General features: G+C 50.6%; 1 protein-coding gene across 1 annotated transcript in view; it reads right to left on the minus strand.

The window, feature by feature from the left end:
* Positions 1 to 1,096: 1,096 nt before the first annotated feature.
* The window catches only part of TASOR2 (transcription activation suppressor family member 2), a gene marked incomplete at its 5' end in the record, with an annotated part of 37,691 nt that continues 18,822 nt past the window's right edge, over positions 1,097 to 19,965 (minus strand). Inside the window, 10 exons of the mRNA XM_082491389.1 lie at positions 1,097 to 1,870; positions 2,184 to 2,298; positions 2,734 to 2,915; positions 4,438 to 4,543; positions 5,169 to 5,322; positions 6,246 to 6,371; positions 7,192 to 10,090; positions 12,477 to 12,707; positions 13,805 to 14,732; positions 18,765 to 19,001. Coding sequence (XP_082347515.1) covers positions 1,867 to 1,870; positions 2,184 to 2,298; positions 2,734 to 2,915; positions 4,438 to 4,543; positions 5,169 to 5,322; positions 6,246 to 6,371; positions 7,192 to 10,090; positions 12,477 to 12,707; positions 13,805 to 14,732; positions 18,765 to 19,001 — 4,982 coding nt within the window. The 3' untranslated portion in view covers positions 1,097 to 1,866. The remainder of the gene's footprint in view (positions 1,871 to 2,183; positions 2,299 to 2,733; positions 2,916 to 4,437; positions 4,544 to 5,168; positions 5,323 to 6,245; positions 6,372 to 7,191; positions 10,091 to 12,476; positions 12,708 to 13,804; positions 14,733 to 18,764; positions 19,002 to 19,965) is intronic.

Here is a 19,965-nt window from a genome sequence, read left to right on the forward strand (position 1 = left end):
GCAGCACAAGGCCTGTCACCGTGGCTGCCGCTGTGGGTAGGCGCAGGACTGCTCGCTCCCTGCAGGCACCCCCTAGTGCCTGCATCCAGAAATAGCACTTGCTTGAAGCAGTTGTAAATAATTCTTGCTCTTATGGCTCCTCTGCAGGGCATTGATCTCTGGATAAGAGCTGCTCCTCTTTGGAGTGAGCCTGATTGATCCCCTGGCTCGGATTTTGCAGCCTGAAGCAATGCTGCTCTTGGGCAGCAGGTGTATGGCGAGCAGCAGGGCCAGGAAAAATGAGAAAACGCCTTGGAACAGATTTCTCGGCCGTGGTGCTTGGGCAGGTAGGATCGCTGGTACAGGGTTCAGCCTTCCCTTCAGCCATAGCTGTGCTGCTCTCCTGCTGCTGAAGAGGAACTGGGTCTTTGACCACATCTCCTTCACCAACTGGTGCTGCACTAAGCCTGGCTGCAGCTGCCCCTCTCCTTCCTCCCTCCCTGTGTTTAGGGGCTTTTGGCACTTCCTCTCCTGGGGCACTGGTTCCAGGAACCACCTTTCCATTTTAAGCCGCTGGGAGCCCAGTGGCCTGTGCTGCTGGAGCAGGGCACATAGCTGTGGCTGGGGAAGTTCTCCCTTGCCTTGTGCTTCCTCTCTTGAGCTGCTTCAGTGCTCAATGGCAACAAGATGAGCCTTTTCAAAGGCAAGACAGACCTAATGCATGTGGAAAAAGGGCTCCTTCCCCTAAATGCTTCCGTTAGCCCTCTCTGCTGTAACCTGGTTGTTCCTTCCTCTGGCTCTCAGTACACCTCCCCTGCTGGGAAGGAGGAGGGTGTTGATCCCGCAGCCCTGAGTCTCTGTGAGCCCACCGCTGTTAGAGCCAAGCAGGCCTTCTCGCCCTTTCCTTCTGGTGTGGGCCTCAAAGTTGGGGGGTAATGCACAACAACGCTGATCTCTGATCTACGTGTGTGAGCTGGGAAAGCTGCCATCCTCCTCTCCTGCTGATGGGAGAGGCTGGTGCCAAGCGGGAGCCCCTCTCCAGAGAGCAGTGGTGAGTGAAATTTAATTTTTATTAATCAAACTCTATACAAAAGTCATCCTATACATAATGTTCTTGCATTCTTTTATTAAAAAAAAAAAAAAAGAGGACAACCCTGTCCTCTATATCCATAGGTAAGATATCTTACAAAGGTCTTAATTATGGCATTTTCTTCCCGGCGCATGTTTGTCTGAGCTACCATAAATAAGAGCTTTTTGTTCCTGCAGCCTGTTGTCTGGCTATTTACAAGACTTCCACGTGCTGGAACGCACTTGAGTCACAGTAGTGAAACAGTACCGAGAGGCAACAGGGGCGACTTGAAAGGTAGCGTAGAGTGGACTGCCTCAGGCTGACCCGCACTCAGGCGATGGTCATTAACATCCACTTACAATGTACACTCACCCCAGCAGCTAATGCATGCGTCTTGTGTACAGTATGTACAGCAACAGCCATGTGGAAAATGCATTTATTACCGTGGATTTGTATCCCTTCTAACCTTCAAGTAAACGATTTTGGTTTTTTTTTTTTTAAACCTATTTTCCTATTTTTTCCAATGTCAGCTGCACTAATCACCTGAAAACACTCCAATAATTTAAAACTGTGTAATGTTAAAATAACCATCTGTCCTATATGCAACTCGATGGCAGGGAATAAATCCCCGTGACGATTTGCATTAGCCATCTTTAAATAATTTCTATATACAGAACTAGAGCCAACCCTCTCCTGCCACCTCTCCTGTGTGCAGCATCTGAAACCCACCGGGATGTCAGGGCTGTCCCGCAGAGGACTGGGATGCCCAAAGCAGCGCTGCAGGGCCCGGGCAGGAGCCGTGCTGCGGTTTTGCTTCATCACCTGCAACACATGAGACATGGCACAGGTTATTGCTCTGCTCCCCTCATCATCGCTGTCTCACAGAGCTTCCTCAGGGCAAGCACTGGCATGTTTCCCATTGCCGGTGAGGCTGAGCATGGCTCTGCTGAGAACAGGCCATCCCAGTTACAACTTCAGGAGTCAGCCCTAAGTGTCACCAAAGCCACAGCAAATCCTTCAGCCAGTCCCTGGGGAAGGTCCCTGCCCTGCTGTGGGAGCAGATGGACCCTAGCTCCGGGAGCTGCTCCCAGACGTTTTAGGGGACAAAGGGCTGATTCCCGAGCTCCTCCCTTACCAGTAGCTTCTTCTAAATGGGGCAGCGGCTTTCTGCACCGTCCCAAGGAAGGTGTTGACATCGGCCACGAGGACTCCTTTGCTTTCAAGGACCTCCCTGCTGACACTGGGCTTTTCTGCAATGGAAGGAGCAGCACCATCATTCAAACAAGCAAATTAGGTTGTTCTGAATCCTACAAAAAATATCCCCAAATCCCATTGCAGTTATTCTGTTTTGCAAATGTGAGCAAATTAATGGCACCGCATTGCAAACAGCCTCAGCCCAGCAAGGCCAGAATTAGAGCGTGACATAAAGCCATCCGCAGGCTCGAAAAATTGCCAGAATTTAGCAGCGCTCCAAAAATCTGTTCACTTTGTCTTTTACTGCACTGGCTTGCAATGAATCCACTTGCGCCTTACCCACACCCTCAAATAAGTGATTCTAACAGAAATGGGAGCAAAATGGGGTGGGTTTTTTGTCCCTCCTCCACCACCTCCCAGGCCAATTTAAGACAGTGCTCATGGGGGTTTGAGGGCACCAGCACAGGGCAGTGCCTGGAGCCCATCCTCACCTGTGAGATACACGGCAAACCTGGCGCTGACGTGCTGAACCTGCAGGTTCAACAAGCAGTTGATGTATTCGGATTTGGGGGATGACCCGGAGTCGCAGGCATGGTAGTGCAGCACCTCGATAAGATCAGTTCCTTGGCACGATTTGAGGATCAAGTGCTTCTTGCGGGCGTTGGCGTCCACCCTGCCGGGAGAGGGACAAGGTGAAGTGGTGAAGGGCTTCACCCCTCTCTCTCTCTCCTCCCAGGGAATGAGTAGGTATGATGAGACCTGCCTTCCCTCACGCACGTTTCTTCCAGCCTCATGGGTGCTTTTACACTTGTTACCCTGCACTAAATGGAGATGGCACGAGCAAGCATCACCGTACGGATCATGCGTGCAGCAGGAAAACAAAATGACCCCTTGCTCCAGGCAGCTCGGACAGACTGTGGCTTGTGATCCCACCACAATGGAGTCAAGAGCTGCTACACTAGTGCCAGTGACGGAGCACAAGGAAAACACTTGCTCCACAGCGGCATCTGCTGATGCGGCCGAGTCCTCATCTCACAGACTACCATGAAATACCCGACCCGGAGCTTCTGTGACACCTCACCGCTCGAGGACTGAAAACCAGGTCTTCTACTTTGTGCTATCACCGTAAAGGCTGAGCGTGGAGAGGATCTGAGATTTCTTCCAATTTATAGCATTTTCTGCTCAGACAGAACAGACCAGTTTCCTCTTTGTTTGCACGTTGTTACTAGAAAGCCGTCCTTTCTGACCCGTGGTCTGGCACTAACAAAGGAAGCCCACCCGATAAAAACATCCCTCTGAGTTCAAATGTGACAAAAGCAAGACATTTCAATGGATAGTATTCGCTGTCTTACTTCTCTTTTTCAAATTGCATCATTTAAATACATGTTGTTGCAAATAACCTAAAATAAATAGCAAATACCAACAGGAGAAGTTCTGCTTTTCCCACCGGGGTTTGATTTTGCGTGTGTCCCACAACACCCTGGTTCCTCTCAACATTACAAACTCAAGAGCTCCTCATCGCGCACCCAAATCCCACACATGACGGGACAGAAAGAGATACAGCAAAGAGACGGTGGGATAGAGAGAGCCCCAAGAAGGTCCCCCATGCTGCTGGGGTGCGTGCAGGAGCTGGGGTGAGCTGGTGGGAAGGGAGCTCAGTCTGCAGAGGCAGCTTTCAGAGCGTGCAGCTCCTCAAATGAAATTTGTGCCTTTCCCCAAGCCCCTTGCAGGTTGTAATGCTCACAGAGGGTGTCTCTGCCAAAGAGAGGGGAAAACTGCCTTATGGAGGTACAGCAGGGTGCACAAAGCAGCTGCCAGAGCTCTGCCTCATCCAGGATCATGTGCAACACACGTTTTGGGCCATGTGATCCTCTCCAGTTCCCATGTCCTGCTGCTCCATCTCATATAGGTATAAAAAAATCTTTACTTGCACTTTACTTGCTAGCAAGCAAATGCTGACCTATGGCAATTCCAGACTTGAGGCACATGTTCTCTCACTGATAAGAAAAGTTATTTCAACAAAAATCTTCAAATTAATCTTGTAAGAGGCCACAACCCAACCAGAGGCACCTAAGTCACCCTGTGGCCCTGCACTGAGTGTAAAAAGGGACACCACACTCCACCATAGTGGGTATGACCTCGCTGCAGTGGGGAGGACAGCAGGGATGAGGGAGCTGCCACCGCAGAGCTGTTACCTGATGTCTTCTCTGAGCTTCTTGCTCTCCTTGTAGTGAAGGAGCCACTTCCATCTCCCTCTTCTGTTCAGCTTCTCCAGCACCTTCACCACCTCTTTCAGTTGGCCTGGGAAGACAGCAAGAGCCAGAGGGTAACCAAGGGGTGCCTGGGGGTCTCTGGCCCAACCGCTGCTCAGTTGGATCACCTGAGGTTGCCCAGGGCTTTGTCTAGGTGGGGTCTGAATATCTTCAAGGATGGAGACTTGCAACCTGGGCTGTGAAACTGGGCTCCCATCCTGGTGTTTGAACATCCTGTGAATTTTTCCCCCTAATATCTAAAAAAGCTAAGGGCAGATTGCTGCTCTCACCTCTTGCCCCATCACTGCGCATCATCTCCAGGAGCTGTGTGGCTCTGTTTTCTCTGCCCCTTCCCATTAGTGACCCAAAGAGAGCAACAAGGTCTCCCCTTTGCCCTCCCTTCTCCAGGCTGAATGTCCTTGTACAGCCCCTGCTCCAGCCCCTCGCTGTCTTAGTGGTCCCTGCTATACTTAGATGTTTTGGGGAGCCCTGACCTGGACCCATTATCCAGATGTGCTCTCAGATGGCAAACAGAGGGAAAGAATTGCCCTCATTAAAGCAGGAGCTGAGGACGCCAATGGCAAGTTTTTGGAAGGTGTCGGCAAACCAGTGGACAAGGCCGGGAGCAGACACTGCGCATCTGCACCCAAGTGAGAGGCCGCAGCGAGACTCACCCAGTGTTACTGTTTCCAACACCTCATCATCCGACACCACAAAGCCACCAGTATGAAACAGCTCCTGGTATGTGCGACCTGCGACATCTTCAGGGCTGTCCACTCCGGCAAACACCACATCCGGACAGTGCTTTAGCTTCAGCAAGCATGGGACCTGCTCAAGGCAGAGATGTTTTTGCACGTGCATCTGACTTTCAACAGCATCTGCACCTCTCTGCAACTCACACCCGCTCCTGAAAACCTGGGGAACCCACCCCATCCTCTTCTGCATCACCCCGATGCTTGTGTCTCCATCACCCGACCCCCAAGCTGTGGACAGGGAGTTACAGGCAGGTCAGTCTGCTGCAATATTCACTGGAGCCCATGAGCCAAAGCCTGGCTGAACTGCTCTGTTACAGAAGATAACAGAGATAAGTTTCAGCCTGGAGAAGAGAAGGCTCTGGGGAGACCTTATTGTGGCCTTCCAGTACCTAAAAGGCACCTACAGGAGAGCTGGGGAAGGACTTTTTACAAGAGCATGTAGCAATAGGACGAGGGGGAATGGCTTCAAACTGGAAGAGGGGAGATTTAGATTAAATATTAGGAAGAAATTTTTCACTTTGAGGGTGGTAAGGCACTGGTCCAGGTTGCCCAGAGGAGATGTGGCTGCCCCATCCCTGGAGGTGTTTAAGGCCAGGTTGGATGGGGCTTTGAGCAACCTGATCTGGTGGGAGGTGTCCCTGCCCATGGCAGGGGGGTTAGAACCAGATGATCTTCAAGGTCCCTTCCAACCTAAACCTATGATTCTATGATAAGCCCAGTCTGACTCCTTTGAGCTGGGCTATTCCAAGTGATGTTACTCAACAATGAAAAATGGAGACAGAAGAAAAGCAGAACTGACAGGCTTTGTGTTTTTAAAATACTTGTTTTTAACAGCTCTTCATGAAGCACTGTTCTTTCAGTGGAGAGAACAGTGCATCTGCAGAGACTGACAATTAAATCTACAGCTACATATAGTGTAAAATTTAAAATCTTTAAAATTGATCCTGATACTCAAATATGGTGCTGGTAGAAGAAAAGGACAGGTTCAGGCCTTACATTGTGGATGTGCGAGGAAATGTCCTTGTTCCTGATGACAACAAGCAGCCTGTCGGCGTCTGGGTGTTTTGCTTCGCAGAAGCTCAGAGGTTCGATCTCCATGTGGCCATCTTTCTTCAGCAAGGTCTGCAACAGAAATTGTGTAAGTTTTGTACAGAGACTGTCTTCACAGCAGCAGTGCCATGCTCCTGGCACACACGTGTCTGGGGACAAGGAGAGGAACGAGATAGTGACCCCAGCCAGGCACCCTGGTGTCAAGGGCACTGTACTCCAGGCTGGGGCTCCAGCCAGAGGGGGAAGAAGCAGTCATTTTCCTTAGCTGGCAAAAACCTTTCAGAAAACCACCTCAAGCATCTCACCATACCATGCATGGGGCTTCCTTGCTGTTTGGGAATAGCAAATCTTCCCATGCAATCACCCTCCCCACGTTCCCAACCCTTTAATGAGAGCTCAAGCAAAAGCCACCTTGCGGGAACTGAGTTTGGGCTGCTCCTGCACAAACTGTGATCTGTTTTGGCCCAGGGAATATTCAAGTGATAGGACAAGAGGAAACAACCTCAAGTTGCACCAGGGGAGGTTTAGATTGGATATTAGGAAAAAATTCTTCACCGAAAGGGTTGTCAATCATTGGAACAGGCTGCCCAAGGAAGAGGTTGAGTCACCACCCCTGGAGGTATTTAAAGGACATGCAGATGTGGTGCTGAGGGACATGGTGGACTTGGCAGTGCTAATAATCTTAAGGGTCTTTTCCAACCTAAATGATTCCATGATTCTAATTTCTGGCAGTGGGAGCCTAGACAAAATGGCAGAGGCAGCTCCTGGCTTAAGGGAACTAAATGCCATCCCTGCCAGGTTGAGCAAGCTTGCCCTGTGCCTGCTCCTGCTGCCCTCAGCTCTCACCCCAGGGCCACCCGTCCCCATCCAGGATGGCAGGACTGGCTGTTACCTTCAGTTTTGCAAAGAAAGGGTCCTTGCCCGTCTCCACCAGGTAGAACATGCCGGCGTGGCTGCAGGCTTCCTTGGCCATGCTGCGCAGGTGGAAATGCAGTGAACTACACAGGTCCTCAATCATGTCCTCGAAGGCAGCCATCCTCCCAGAGAGGGATGTGCATGTCTGCTCACTCGTGGTCTCCCCAGGCGCTGCGACCGGCCCTCCACCCTCTTTCCCTGCATCAGTCCTGCTCAGCATCACCCTGTTGAACTCAGCGTACTCATTGAGAATGACAGCGATGTCCCCCCGTGAGTCCTTTAGCTTATTATCGTATTTGAGCTTGCTGAGGTGGAAAGGAGCTGCGTGGCCCTGGCTCATGGTTTGGGATCTGGCCCTGCTCCTCTCATCGCAGAGGGTGTCCTGCCATGGGTTACAAGGGTCCCCACACCAGCCACTCTGCCGGTGCCAGCCGAGCCTGCTCGGCCACGTGTCAGACGGCAGGATTGTCACCTGCAAAGGGCTCCTGCTCCGAGGGAAGGGTGGGACGGGAGCTTCTCGCACAGGCGATGCCTCAGACATCAACTGGGGAGAAAAGTCTTTTGGAAAGATGCTCTTGGAGGTAGAAAAGGGTGGTTTCCTATTCCTTAGGATTTGTTTTAGCTTATAACGGAAACGGAGACACTCCATGTCCAAAGTGTGCTGGGTGATTTCCTCAAAACCCCTCCAAGTCCCCATCAGTGACCTTAACAAATGAGACTGCCCCGCACAGTGGCTGCGCCTCTTTGAAGGCTGCAAATTTCCCATTCTCTCCTGGCATTTTTTGGTGACCACGAAATTCTGGTAGTCCTTGACAATCCCTTGGCTGTCCCTAATATTGACGTACGGTGGAACATGCCTGCTGCTGGCTTCCCCCAGGCCAATCGACCAGCCACACTCAGCCCATGAGCAGCTCTCCTCCGTGCCCAGGGAGCCCCAGTCCTCACTGCACCCCTCCGTGTGCACTGAGCTCACAGAGGAGGAGTCGCAGTTAGTCCTTGTGCCTGCAGCATCCACAGATCTCGTGCTGTAGGAACCTGTGGCTGTAAGCAGGGACTGTGAATTCCCCCCAGAATATTCCTGGTCTGAGTCGCCGGAGAAAGACTCAAACAGATCTTCAGAGGTCAAGCCCACATATCTGTCTCTGCTGGGGAGTTGCTTTGCCCTCAGGAGCAGGTCCGAAATATCCTCAGTGTCACTAAGCTCCAGGCTCTCTCCGGTGATTCCCCTGCATGCACACAATGGCAACATTGGGAAGGGGAGAGCAGGGATTTCTCCCTCTCGCACCTCCATGCTGGCATGGTGCAGATCAGCAAACGCGTCGGATCCCTCAGCCTTGTGCTTGCCCTGGTTGCACACAGACTGGGGCTCATAGGGTGGCAAGTGCAACTCCCGTGCTGAAAACGATGCAAGACTGGCAAGAAGGATGCTTCTTTCTCCTTCTGAATCCTCATGCAGGATGGGTTCCTTCTCATGGCTCCCTACCGTGCCTGATGCTTGGTCCCCAGGGCTGGCACTCCTGCAGCAGACGCCTGGTGGCAGCTGTCCCATGCAGCAGGACCTTGGAGCACCACCTGGAGCCAGACTGGCACTGGGGGAGCACGTCTCAGGGTGCACACCAAAGACCAAATCTGCCTCAGTGCTGTGTAGACCTGCCTTGTGGTTGTGCGGAGGAGAAGGAGGCATCGATCTCGGGCTACCTGGCACAAGCACATCTGCGGGGGAGCTCTCTGCTGGCTCTGCATAGCAAGGACCTGTGTCTTTTTTCACCTCTTCTGCACATCTAGGCTTTAAGAAGCTGTCCAGGCTCTCAGCAGCCACACTCACCTCTGCAGCACCTACTTGCTCATAGGGTTTCCCGTGTTGGCACAGGACTGGCCCTGGCTCACTTTGCCCTAACAAGTGGTGGTGGCGGTCTGTGTCACTGCCATGGAGGAGAGGGTCCTCCTCGGGGGCTGAAGCAGAAGCAGAGCCTGTGTGGGCAGGTGGGGACAGTCCGTTTGGGGAGGTCTGCTGCTGCCCTGGGTGCTCCTTCATGGCAGACATCCTCTCCCTCACTGAGGAGGAGGGCTCTGATTCCAGGAGGTGATGAAGGGAAGTCTCTGGCTCCTGCAGTGCGTTAGCCACCAGCACTGTGTTCGTTTTGTCGCTCCTGGGGGACTTCTCTGCACCAAGACACACATCATCACTCTCTTCAGCTTCAGAGCCACGTGCTAAGGCTGTACAGTCAAAGGCGAAGCCCTGGCCTTCACCTGTTCCTGAGGACTCATCCAGCACATCTGTTCGGTTGGCAGAAGGGCTGCTACACTGTTCTTCCACCAAAACCTTGTTCCCTTCTTGGTTTGATTCACCAGCGCTCAGCGAAGTGAGGTCAGCATAAACATCGCCTCCACACCTTTGGGAAAGGCAGCTACTCCCTCCCAGGCCACTCTGTGATGGAGACTGGATGCCTGCCATGGCCTCCTGGTCCTCTGGAGCTGCCCCCGGGTCTGTTGCTCCATCAAGAGATGTCATGCAGACAGAGCTGGAGTCAGGGGACAAGGTTAGTGACAGTCCTTGGCTGCACGGTGACTCGAGGACAGCTGTGCCTGCAGCTTTGCTCCCAGCAGGCGCCCACCCTTCTGCAGAGGGCGCACGATCCTTGTCTTTCTGCTCCAAGCCGTCCCCAAGCGTCTCTCCAGCAGGTCCCAAGTTTCCTGTAATGCTGTCTGGCTGTGCCCCACAGACAAGGCTCGGGTCAGATGGTAACAGCAGCATCAACCCGCTGTCACAGGGTGACCCCATATGAGCTGGACTGGCTGTGTGCACCAAACCAACACTGTTTGTCTCTGCATCTGGGGTGGCCAGAGCCTCCCAGGGTTCTTGCAGCATGTCCAGGCTTGGTGCCATCTCACCAGGAAGCCCTTGAGGGCCAGTCTCAGTCCCATCTGACAGCACTGGCATTGATCTGCCTGCGCAGGGGGATGCTAAGGCAGCAGGGCTGGGCACAGGGTCCTCTCCAGGAATACCAAAGTCCTTTGGACACACAGAATTCACTGGCTTCTGTTCACTGTGTTCATGCTCCATGTTGGCATCACCGTTTTCAGAAAACGCTAAATCAACAGGCCCCAGGAGTGTGCTTTCATGCTCAGAGTCCTCTTTCTCTTTTTTTCCCTCCTCCACCTCTTCCTCCTGTTTTTCTGGATGTCTGAAGGGGTCTTGTGATTCCCTCTCTTCCCCACTGGCTCCATCAGGCTTTGCACTTCTGGGATGCGCTTCTAAGGGCATTGAATCACAGGTACGTTGCAGTCCGTCACTGGTGGCCCAGCTGCTGTCCTCAACCTCCACACAATGCCCAGCATCTGCCATGCTCTCCCTGTCTTTGGGAGGGCCAGGTCCACCCCCTGACCCTGCTGCCCCCCCACTCTCTTGCTGCTCTCCACGTCCATGCAGTGCACTCGATGCCTCATTCCAGGCAGCTGTACTGGAATTCAGGCCTTGGTTGCATAGGTTTTCCCTGCTCAACGCAGCTGGGGGTTTGCCGGCATCACCAAGCTCATCAAAAGGGCTGGGCATGATTGTAGCGTCCGGCAGTCCCTCCTTGGGTGGCTCTTCCTGAAACAACACAGTTCAGAGATTAATCTTCAAGGGAGGCAAATGCAGGAGCTGAGACTCCTGTACAGGAGGGCACGGATATTTTAAATGCTCAGACTTTGTGAGTACAACCATCCCAACTGTGGAGATTAGTTTGAGTTTGTCTCTAAAACAAGCCCAGGTTGAATCCTTACTCTGTGTGAGCCACTACCATCTCCACTGCAGCTGGCAAGCAGAGTCCCACAGACAACCAGGGAAAGGTTTTGAAACTTTCTACCTTCTTTACACCATGAAATGGCATAAAAATAGGCCAAAATGTGCAAGAGCCATCAGCCAGTGCCCAGAGGTAATGTAGGCAGCAACATCCTCTTACCTCTCCTGAATTTATCCATCTGAGCAAGCTATACAGACACTATGGACAGTGATCCCATGTTTCCTCCCAAAACACTTCTGCCTGCTCCACAGCACTAAACCCAGGTGGTGAAAAACACTGGGATATTTTTTCCTTCATGCAAAACAGTTGCAGCCCTATGGCAGCTGCATGTTTGTTCAGAGCGGAAGTTTTAAAGCAATTATTTTAGTTCAAAAATTCAGGCTTGAAAATATCAGCAGACACCCATGTTTTATATTTACCCAAGTACCTCCACTCCTGACCATCTGCAGACCATAGGAACTGTAAAAACTAATTTAAAAAACCCTACTCAGAATGGGGCAAGGGAAATGTTGCAAAGCACTGCACTGCCATCTATGTAGGGGAAACCTCTCCAAGCCAGCAAAGCTCAGCTCTCCCAAACTAGCAGAGGAAAGGCTGTGCCATGTCCCCTGACACGTCTGGGCTGCTGTGACCATGGATGGGCAAATGCAGCTGCCTACAGGAGACAGGCGGGCTTTTGAGTCCCGGTCTGGGGTGTTTGTGGTTCCACTCGTCCCTCACTTAAGTGCAAGTCTGAGATCTGGTCCAAGCTCACACAGCTCACAGCTGAAACCAGGAACAGATGCTGAGCTCCACGCTTTAATTGCTCTATATTTTTACGATTCCTCCCCCTTGGAGAGCATCCATGTCGAGGCCCTGCTCCCTTGGACAGGGATAGATATAGTTCTTACCAGTGCCCAGGGATGCCAGATCAGTCCAAGAGGATATCCAAACCCGGACTGAGGCCTGAAAGCTGCTTCTTTATGGCGACTCTGGGCACATCTGCGTGGCAGTCACTTGGGGCAGCTAAATGCTAGGGGACGTTTCTCTGTCCTGCTTTGGGGACCCCCACTACCTGCCTCTAAGAGTCCACAAGCACATCTGCTCCACTCCTCTGAGAAGATCCTACTCCTATAAGCACAAAATGCTTGGTGTGCCCTGTAGATTTGCACCTCCCAAACCCCAAGCTTTTACCACAGTGATGGTCAAGATGTCACGCACATGCTCCTCAGGAACGACTGCCGGCTGCCCGTCTTTCACAGCTGTGCTCTCATCAGCACGTTCAGTGAGGGAAAGGCTCTCAGGACAGCTTGTGGAGGAAGGTTCCTCCTCCCCACAGGACAAGTCCCCCGAAGAAGACGATACCATACTATCGACAACACCAGGAGTTCCATCAGCATCAGTCTGAGAGTCTGCAGGGCTTTCCTCTGGGCGGAAAGGTCCCTGGCAATGTGTGCTGCGATCCAGAGAGCTGCTGGGAGTCTGGTCAGGGTCTGACCGAGAGTCTGCAGGGCACGTCTCCAATCCAAAACAGTCTTCACCATCATCACTCAGCTCAAGAAAGTCCCCAGTGCTGTTTATTGAGACGTACTTCTCAGGGTTGCTGTGCTCCACCACCTTCCTCGTGCTACTCAGGAGTTTGCTGGGTTTGCTGTAGAAGAGAGCCACCCACATATGAAGTATGAGCTTCATTTCTTCCACATCATCAGGCAGATCAGGGTCCCAGGGCCTGGAAGGAAAAGCAGACACAGCCTGGAACATCTTCATCCTCCCTCCTGTTGACTAGCACAAGATAATTCATATCCTGCTTCCCCACGGTACTAAGCCCCAGTGCAGAGGAGTTGCAAATGCCCAGCTGCAGCCACAGATTGCTTGATGCAGTTTCCAGCTTGATGAAAAAAAGGGAAACTCATAGCTGCAAAAGAGGACTTGCATTTGTGGCTCTAAGTACCCGTTCTAGCTGCAGAGACAAAGGAATCATAGGATGGTTTGGGTTAGGAGGGACCTTTAGAGATCATCTACTCCAACCTTGCCGCCATGGGGGAAGATGCCAGGGACATCTCCCACCAGACCAGGTTGCCCAAAGCCCTGTCCAACCTGACTTTGATCACTTCCAATGATGGGGCATCCACACCTTCTCTGGGGAACCTGTTCCAATGTCTTACCACCCACCACCCTTGGCATAAAACATGTCTTCCTATGTCCAAACTAAATCTACCCCCTTTCAGTTTAAAACCATTCCCCCTCGTCCTATTCACTCCTATCACTACCACTCCATGATCAAGAGTCCCTCCCCAGCTTTCCTGTAGCCCCTTTAGACCTCTAAGGTCTCCCCGGCACCTTCTCTTCTCCAGGCTGAACAACCCCAACTCTCTCAGCCTGTCCTCCCAGCAGAGGTGCTCCAGCCCTCAGAGCATCTTCATGGCCTCCTCTGGACTCGCTCCAACAGGTCCACGTCCTTCTTATGTTGGGGGACCCAGAGGTGGAGGCAGCACTGCAGGGGGTTCTCCCCAGAGTGGAGCAGAGGGGCAGAATCCCCTCTCTCGCCCTGCTGGCCATGCTGCTGGGGATGCAGCCCAGGATGTGGGTGGCTTGCTGGGTTGCCAGCGCACATTGCTGGCTCACTTAATTTTTCAGCCACCAAGTCCTTCTCCTCAGGAATGACAGAGCACCTTTAACACAGCAAAACTGGGCATCTGAGCATGGGGGAAAAGGCACTTATCATGCAAAGCAAAGGAAAAAAAGAGCAAAGGAAGCCCCTTTCAAAAGCTCTCCATCTGTCCAGCAAGAGATGTCCCCTGCAGATGGCCTTCCAGACTGACTTACCCATGCAGGGCGCGGATGACTGTTTTCTCCAGGGCATCGTTGGTGTACCTGCTGTCCAAATTGAAGAGATATTCTGCCTCCCAATGACATGTCACCTTCACGGACTCGCCACAGATGTTCACTGTGTGGGAATTGGCGAAGTCCTCCTTCAGCCTTGGTGAGAGCAGGCTGCTCCTGCGCCTCATTGCCACAGCCTCAAAGGGCCGCTGCGGGTGGGTGCTGTTCTGCTGGTGGCGGAAAGGCAGGACTTTCCCAACCAGGGGTCCTGCTCGGGTGATCCTTGTCCCGTTTCTGGAGGGTGCTGGTGCAGGGTAAGGGGCACCTCTGGGATACATGTGTTTCTTTGAGTGCTCAGGCATCTGCGAGGCATACGAGTGCTCGGCAGAGATGAAGGAGTGCTTGTTCACCTCGACAGCTTCTTGAGTCTCTCTTGGAGGCAACGCTTGGGGTTTTGCAGGGCTGGGGCTCGCACTGTTCTTCTTGCTGAAAATCACAGGGCTTTTGTCCCTGGGAATAGAGGCCAAGTCATTTAAGTCTACTTTTTCAGCAAGAGGAAGCTTCTGGTTCGGCAGTGCTTTGCTAGGAGAGGTGGCTCCCTTTGCAAGCTTGTCTACCCTGTGGTATTCATGGTCAGAAGCAACACGCAAGGATTTGTGCTTGCGATGACTCTGCTGCTCCTTTGCAGAGTCGCTGGAAGGGCTGTAGGACAAAGCGATCATCCCGCTGTCCCTGGGAATGAACGAAGGAATACAAGAACCCAGAGCCAGATCAGCCAGCAAGTTCAAGGCATGGGACTCGTAGTCATTTCCCTTCAGATCGAAACCAAGATCAGCAGCTTTGACTGGGTAAATCTCACTGGTTTGGCTATCCGGTCTGTGGTGTTGGGAGGAAACTTCGTTCGGGAGGACGGAGAATGGCTCCTTCCACTCTGCATGAGAAAAACAAAGTCAGAGAATGAACGAAGGCCACAGAACTCTGCCTCAAGAAGGGGTTCAAAGCAGACTTTGCAGGAAAAAAAGTGTCTCTCTGTCCTGGTTTTGGCTGGGATAAAGTTAATTTTCTTCCTGGTAGCTGGTATAGTGCTGTGTTTTGGATTTGGAATGAGAATAATGTTGATAACACACTGATGTCTTTAGTTGTTTCTAAGTAATGCTTATACTAAGTCAAGGACTTTTCAGCTTCCCATGCTGTGCCAATGAGGAGGTACACAAGAAGATGGGAGGGAGCACGACCAGGACAGTAGACCCAAACTGGCCAAAGGGGTATCCCATACCATATGATGTCATGCTCAGTATATAAACTGGAAGAGTTGACTGCGGGGGGTGCAATCACTGCTCGGGAATGGGTTGGGCATTGGTCAGCGCATGGTGAGCAATTGTATTGTGCATCACTTCTTTTGTATATTCTTTTATCATTATTATTGTTATTATTTTCTCTTCCTTCACTGTCCTATTAAACTCTTTTTATGTCAACCCACAAATGTTACTCTTTTTTCCTGATTATCTCCCCCATGCCAGTGTGAGGGGCTTGAGCAAGTGGCTGTGTGGTGTTTGGCTGCCTGCTAGGTTAAACCATGACAGTCCTTTTTGGCATGCAACGTGGTGCTCAAAGGATTCAGATAACAACAGATCTGACCAGACTATGTTAAAACAAATTTGTTTTCAGTATTCATTATGTCAGTTTAATAGTTGCTGGTCACAATGTTGATTTATTTGCTCTCAGAGTTGTTGTGCTTGTTATCCAAGCTGTGTTGTTATTGTGGTTTAACCACAACCAGCAGCTAGGACCACGCAGCCGCTCGCTCACTCCCCCCTGTTGTGAGGGGGGGAAGAATCAGGTGAGTAAACATGAGGAAAAACTCGTGGGATGAGATAAAGGCAGTTTAATAGGTAGAACAAAAGCTGTGCATGCAAGCAAAGCAAAACAAGGAATTCATTCACTACTTCCCATGGACAGGCAGATGTTCAGCCATCTCCAGGAAAGCAGGGCTCCATCACGCGTAACGGTTACTTGGGAAGACAAATGCCATAACTCCAAACGTCCCCCCTTCCCTTCTTCTTCCCCCAGCTTTATATACTAAGCATGATGTCATATGGCATGGAATATTTCTTTGGTCAGTTGGGGTCAGCTGTCCTGGCTGCGCCTCCTCCCAGCTTCTTGTGATCCCCCAGTCTCCTTGCTGGTGGGGCAGTATGAGGAGCAGAAAAGGCCTTGATTGCTTAGTAAGAATCAAAAACACCAGTGTGCTACCACACTATTTCCATCTCAAATGAAAAACACAGCATTACACCAGCTGCTAGCAAGAAAAATTAACTCCATCCCAGCTGAAACCATGACAGTTGTATAACACCTTACTTGCTCCCTGTTGTGAAGATTATCAGCTCTGGATCAAGGTTATCGTTCAGCTGTACTGTGTAACACTGATTGTGAGACTAATCTGGTATTTGTACTCAGCATTGCCATCATCTCCGTACTTCTGGAGCGACCTGGCAGAAACTATTAATAATTACACTTTTTACCGTTTCTCCTTGGAGAACCTATCTACAGGGGAGAAGGACACACCTTCCCCCGCTTCTTCCCCTTCCCCTTTCCCTTCCGACTAGTTACAACAGCTCTTGAGAATTTTGAATATCCTTGGGATGTTCAAACCAGCATGTTCCTATTGCTACGTCTCCTGAATGCATTTCAGATCTTTTTTAGGGTTAAACAACTATTTAAGAACATCACCCAGAGCTGCCTTGAGGCTGGATAGTCATAGGTGGCTCGTGGGAGAAAATGGGCAGGTATCTAGAGAACATCTCACCTCCAACAGTCTGAAACTCCACTCCCGAACAACTACAGGACCCTGATACAGTGAGAGAATGTTTGAAAAAAATAAAATGCTGTGGCTATTCCAAAGAGGCTAAACGTTCTGCACTGTGCTGGGCCCTGACCAGTATCTACCAACCACTGCTCAATATTAGGCAGCACCCTCACAGAAAAGAGAGGGAAAACAACCTGACAGGCACTGCGGTTACTCCAACCCCTGCAACAGACAGTGCAGCTGAACCCAAGAACCAACCCATGCCAGTATCATCGTCCTTATACAGAAGAAGAAATGGACACATTTATATAGAAGAAGAAAGTGGTGGTGATTAACTGGAAAATGTAGGATCTGGGCATGACGTAGATGGTATAGAATAAGGGGTGATAATGTCCTGTTTTTGGCTGGGATAGAGTTAATTTTCACAGGAAGCTGGGAGGGGGGGCACAGCCAGGACAGCTGACTCAAACTAGCCAAAGGGATATTCGATATCATACAACATCACGCTATGTATATAACTGCATGAGTTGGCTGGTGGGGGATAGGGATTGCTGCTCAGAGAACGGGCTGGGCATCTGGTTCTGGGTGGTGAGCAATTGCACTGTGTATCACTCGCTTTGTACATTCTTTTATCAATATTATTATTATTTTTCTCTTCATTTGCTGTTCTATTAAGCTGTCTTTATCCCAACCCACAAGTTTTACCTCTCTCTTTCGATTCTCCTCCCCATCCCACCAGGGGTGGGAGGAGTAAGCAAGCGGCTGCATGGTACTTAGTTGACGGCTGGGGCTAAACCACGACACAGTTACAAAACAAAACCCTCTAAAACACAGAGAAAACCCATCCTGTCCCCATGCTTCTCACTGTACATCCTCTCAAGAGCATAACCTGTCCCTGAACTGTAACTCAGAGCACACACAGAAACCTGAGGGCTCCTAAAGGCAGCCAGATCACAGCAAATAAGTGTTAATTCAATTTTCAGTGTTAAAAAATGCCCCTCACTATGGCTCAAGGCCCATATTCATAAAAACAGTATGAAGTCATTAAACAAGGTTAATGCCTACTACTAAAAACCAGCGCTAAAATCTCTCTTCGAAAAAAGCCTTGTTAAATCACAGCTGTGCTAAAGTCCAACATGTTGCATTTAATTTCCTTGAGAACTGCATAGTAAGACATACAAACTGAGTATTTCTTACTGCTAAACACTCTTATTTTGCATTTTTTGGCAGATCCTGGCATTCAGCAGGACCCATCTGACACCCTGCCCTTGCGAGAATGCTGGCCAGATCCGCTCCAGGAACCCTCACGTGACAGGGGCAACGAGGGGCGGTGTTTGATACACACACACTGAAGAAAGTGCCACGTTTCAGAAACACGTGACAATAAAAGACCAAGAAGAACGGATAAACTGAGCTGAGGTGGCTAAACCAGTCTTCAAAGCCTCCACCTCCCCCATGTAGGGGAAAAAGAAAAACCAGACACAGATCTGAAAAAGGACATCAGACCACGAGTGTGAGAAAACACGACAAATTAACAGAAAATGACTCTCCTGTTCCACCATTTATTTTGGCACTGAAATACTGGTTCTCAGTTTAACAGAAGACTCCCAGCCAGTACCTGCAGACGCTACGCTCAGGGCCTGTCCCCGCTGCCTCTTAAATCTGCCACAATCTGTCTGTGAATGCTGTGACAATCCGACTCTATGACCAGATTTACAACGTAATGGGCTAAAATGTAGGCAAACCCTGGCTAACGAGCAGAGGTTATAAAGCTCTGTCCATGAGCTGCCTCAGCGCAGTTTCAGAGCTCAGCAGTTAAAAAAAATCAGGCTTTTTTAAACTATCGCAGCAGTTTGCCAAGGATGCAAACTGAAGGCTTAGGAAAGGACTCAGAAGAGAACCTATGTGGTTCATACATCCTGTAACTGTGATTTTCATGGTCGCCTCCGTGTTTTACACTACTATGCATAACTGTATGCCTGCAGGCTGTGGAGCAGCAGCACTCAGACCCCAATCCAGACCCTCAGGACTAAATGTTGGAAGGCCCTTTCACTGCTGCCAAAAGTGCTGTTAACTATCATCTGGTTGTGACCTGACCGTAATGTTTGATGGCTCAGCTTTTAAAGGAAATATTTCCACAGGGAACAGAACTCTTACCACTTTCTGCTTGCTTTTTGGCTTGAGGGTTTGATGGGCTGTTAGCCACACTTTTTAGCATCTTACTTTTCACTGGCTTCATGACAGTCTCACCAACAGGAACCTTTTTCATGCCTGGGTTCTTCAGCGTCTTTGCTCTCTTTGTTTCCAAGTCGGGATCATCAGGAGCTGAGGTTTCCTTCTGAACAGGTTCAGACTGTGTTTTGTGCACAAATTCTGCAGACAGGACTTCCGCACCTGGGACAGGGAAAAGGGAGGGCATTTCTTTTGGTTTGAGGCATATTCAGATTAAAAAGGAGTAATTGCAAAATATCCATTTAAGGAATGTGGAAAGACTACTTTAGAAGTGATTGGCAGCAGAGGAGGCTTCAATGACTTGATTTATGAATCTGATCATACAAATGGGTTTGTTACTGATATGAGTGATCAGTGAGCAGTTATGAAAAATTAAGAATCACTTCTTAAGCTCATTAAAAGCCTGCTTTCCTGACCTAGAATATGTGTTTTCTGGGGGTAAGTCACTCTAATTCCTGCTTGGCACACTTGCACCCTGAGGGTACTTATTTACTTCTCCAAGAACCACCCAAGAACCTCTCCCAGATCCATCAGCAATGCCACCCAGGCCCGAGGCAACGTGCCCCAGGACATAGCTTGATGGACTATGAATCAGAGCTGACTTCAGCCCACAGTGGGCAGACGCCATGCCACCCCCTGTGCTGCACAACAGCCCACTTCCAGTCTGTTGCCGCCACCTGTGATGTGTGTAAATGCCAGGGGAGGTCCCTGAGTATGACACTGACTTTGCAGGCAGGTGGATCCTTCGGATATTTTCAGCCACATTTCATCACCAAGGTTGGGATTCATCTCAACCCACTTTGAGTGTCTCTACAAATCAGGTGTAGGCTTAGGCTGGCTCAAAAGGACAGGCTTAGTCTATCCTCTGCCGTGAGACAGGAGCCTTCAGAGGACAATTTATGCCATTGAGACGCATTGCATGAACGGCTCAGGCCAGACACTAGCTTTCAGCAGAGTAAGATGGGTGCGATCAGTCTCACACTTCTTGTTTCCTCAAGGCCACAGCAAGAAAGTGACTCTCAGCGAGTCACAACGTCACCATGTAGAGTGGCTGGTTATCTAGGCAGCCTGTAATGACCACAGCTTGGGCAACTGCTCCTTGTCTGAGCCAGACAGCCCGTCGACA

The sequence above is a fragment of the Vanellus vanellus genome, assembly GCF_965231255.1.
Source record: "Vanellus vanellus genome assembly, chromosome: 1".
NCBI classification, from domain to species: domain Eukaryota; kingdom Metazoa; phylum Chordata; class Aves; order Charadriiformes; family Charadriidae; genus Vanellus; species Vanellus vanellus.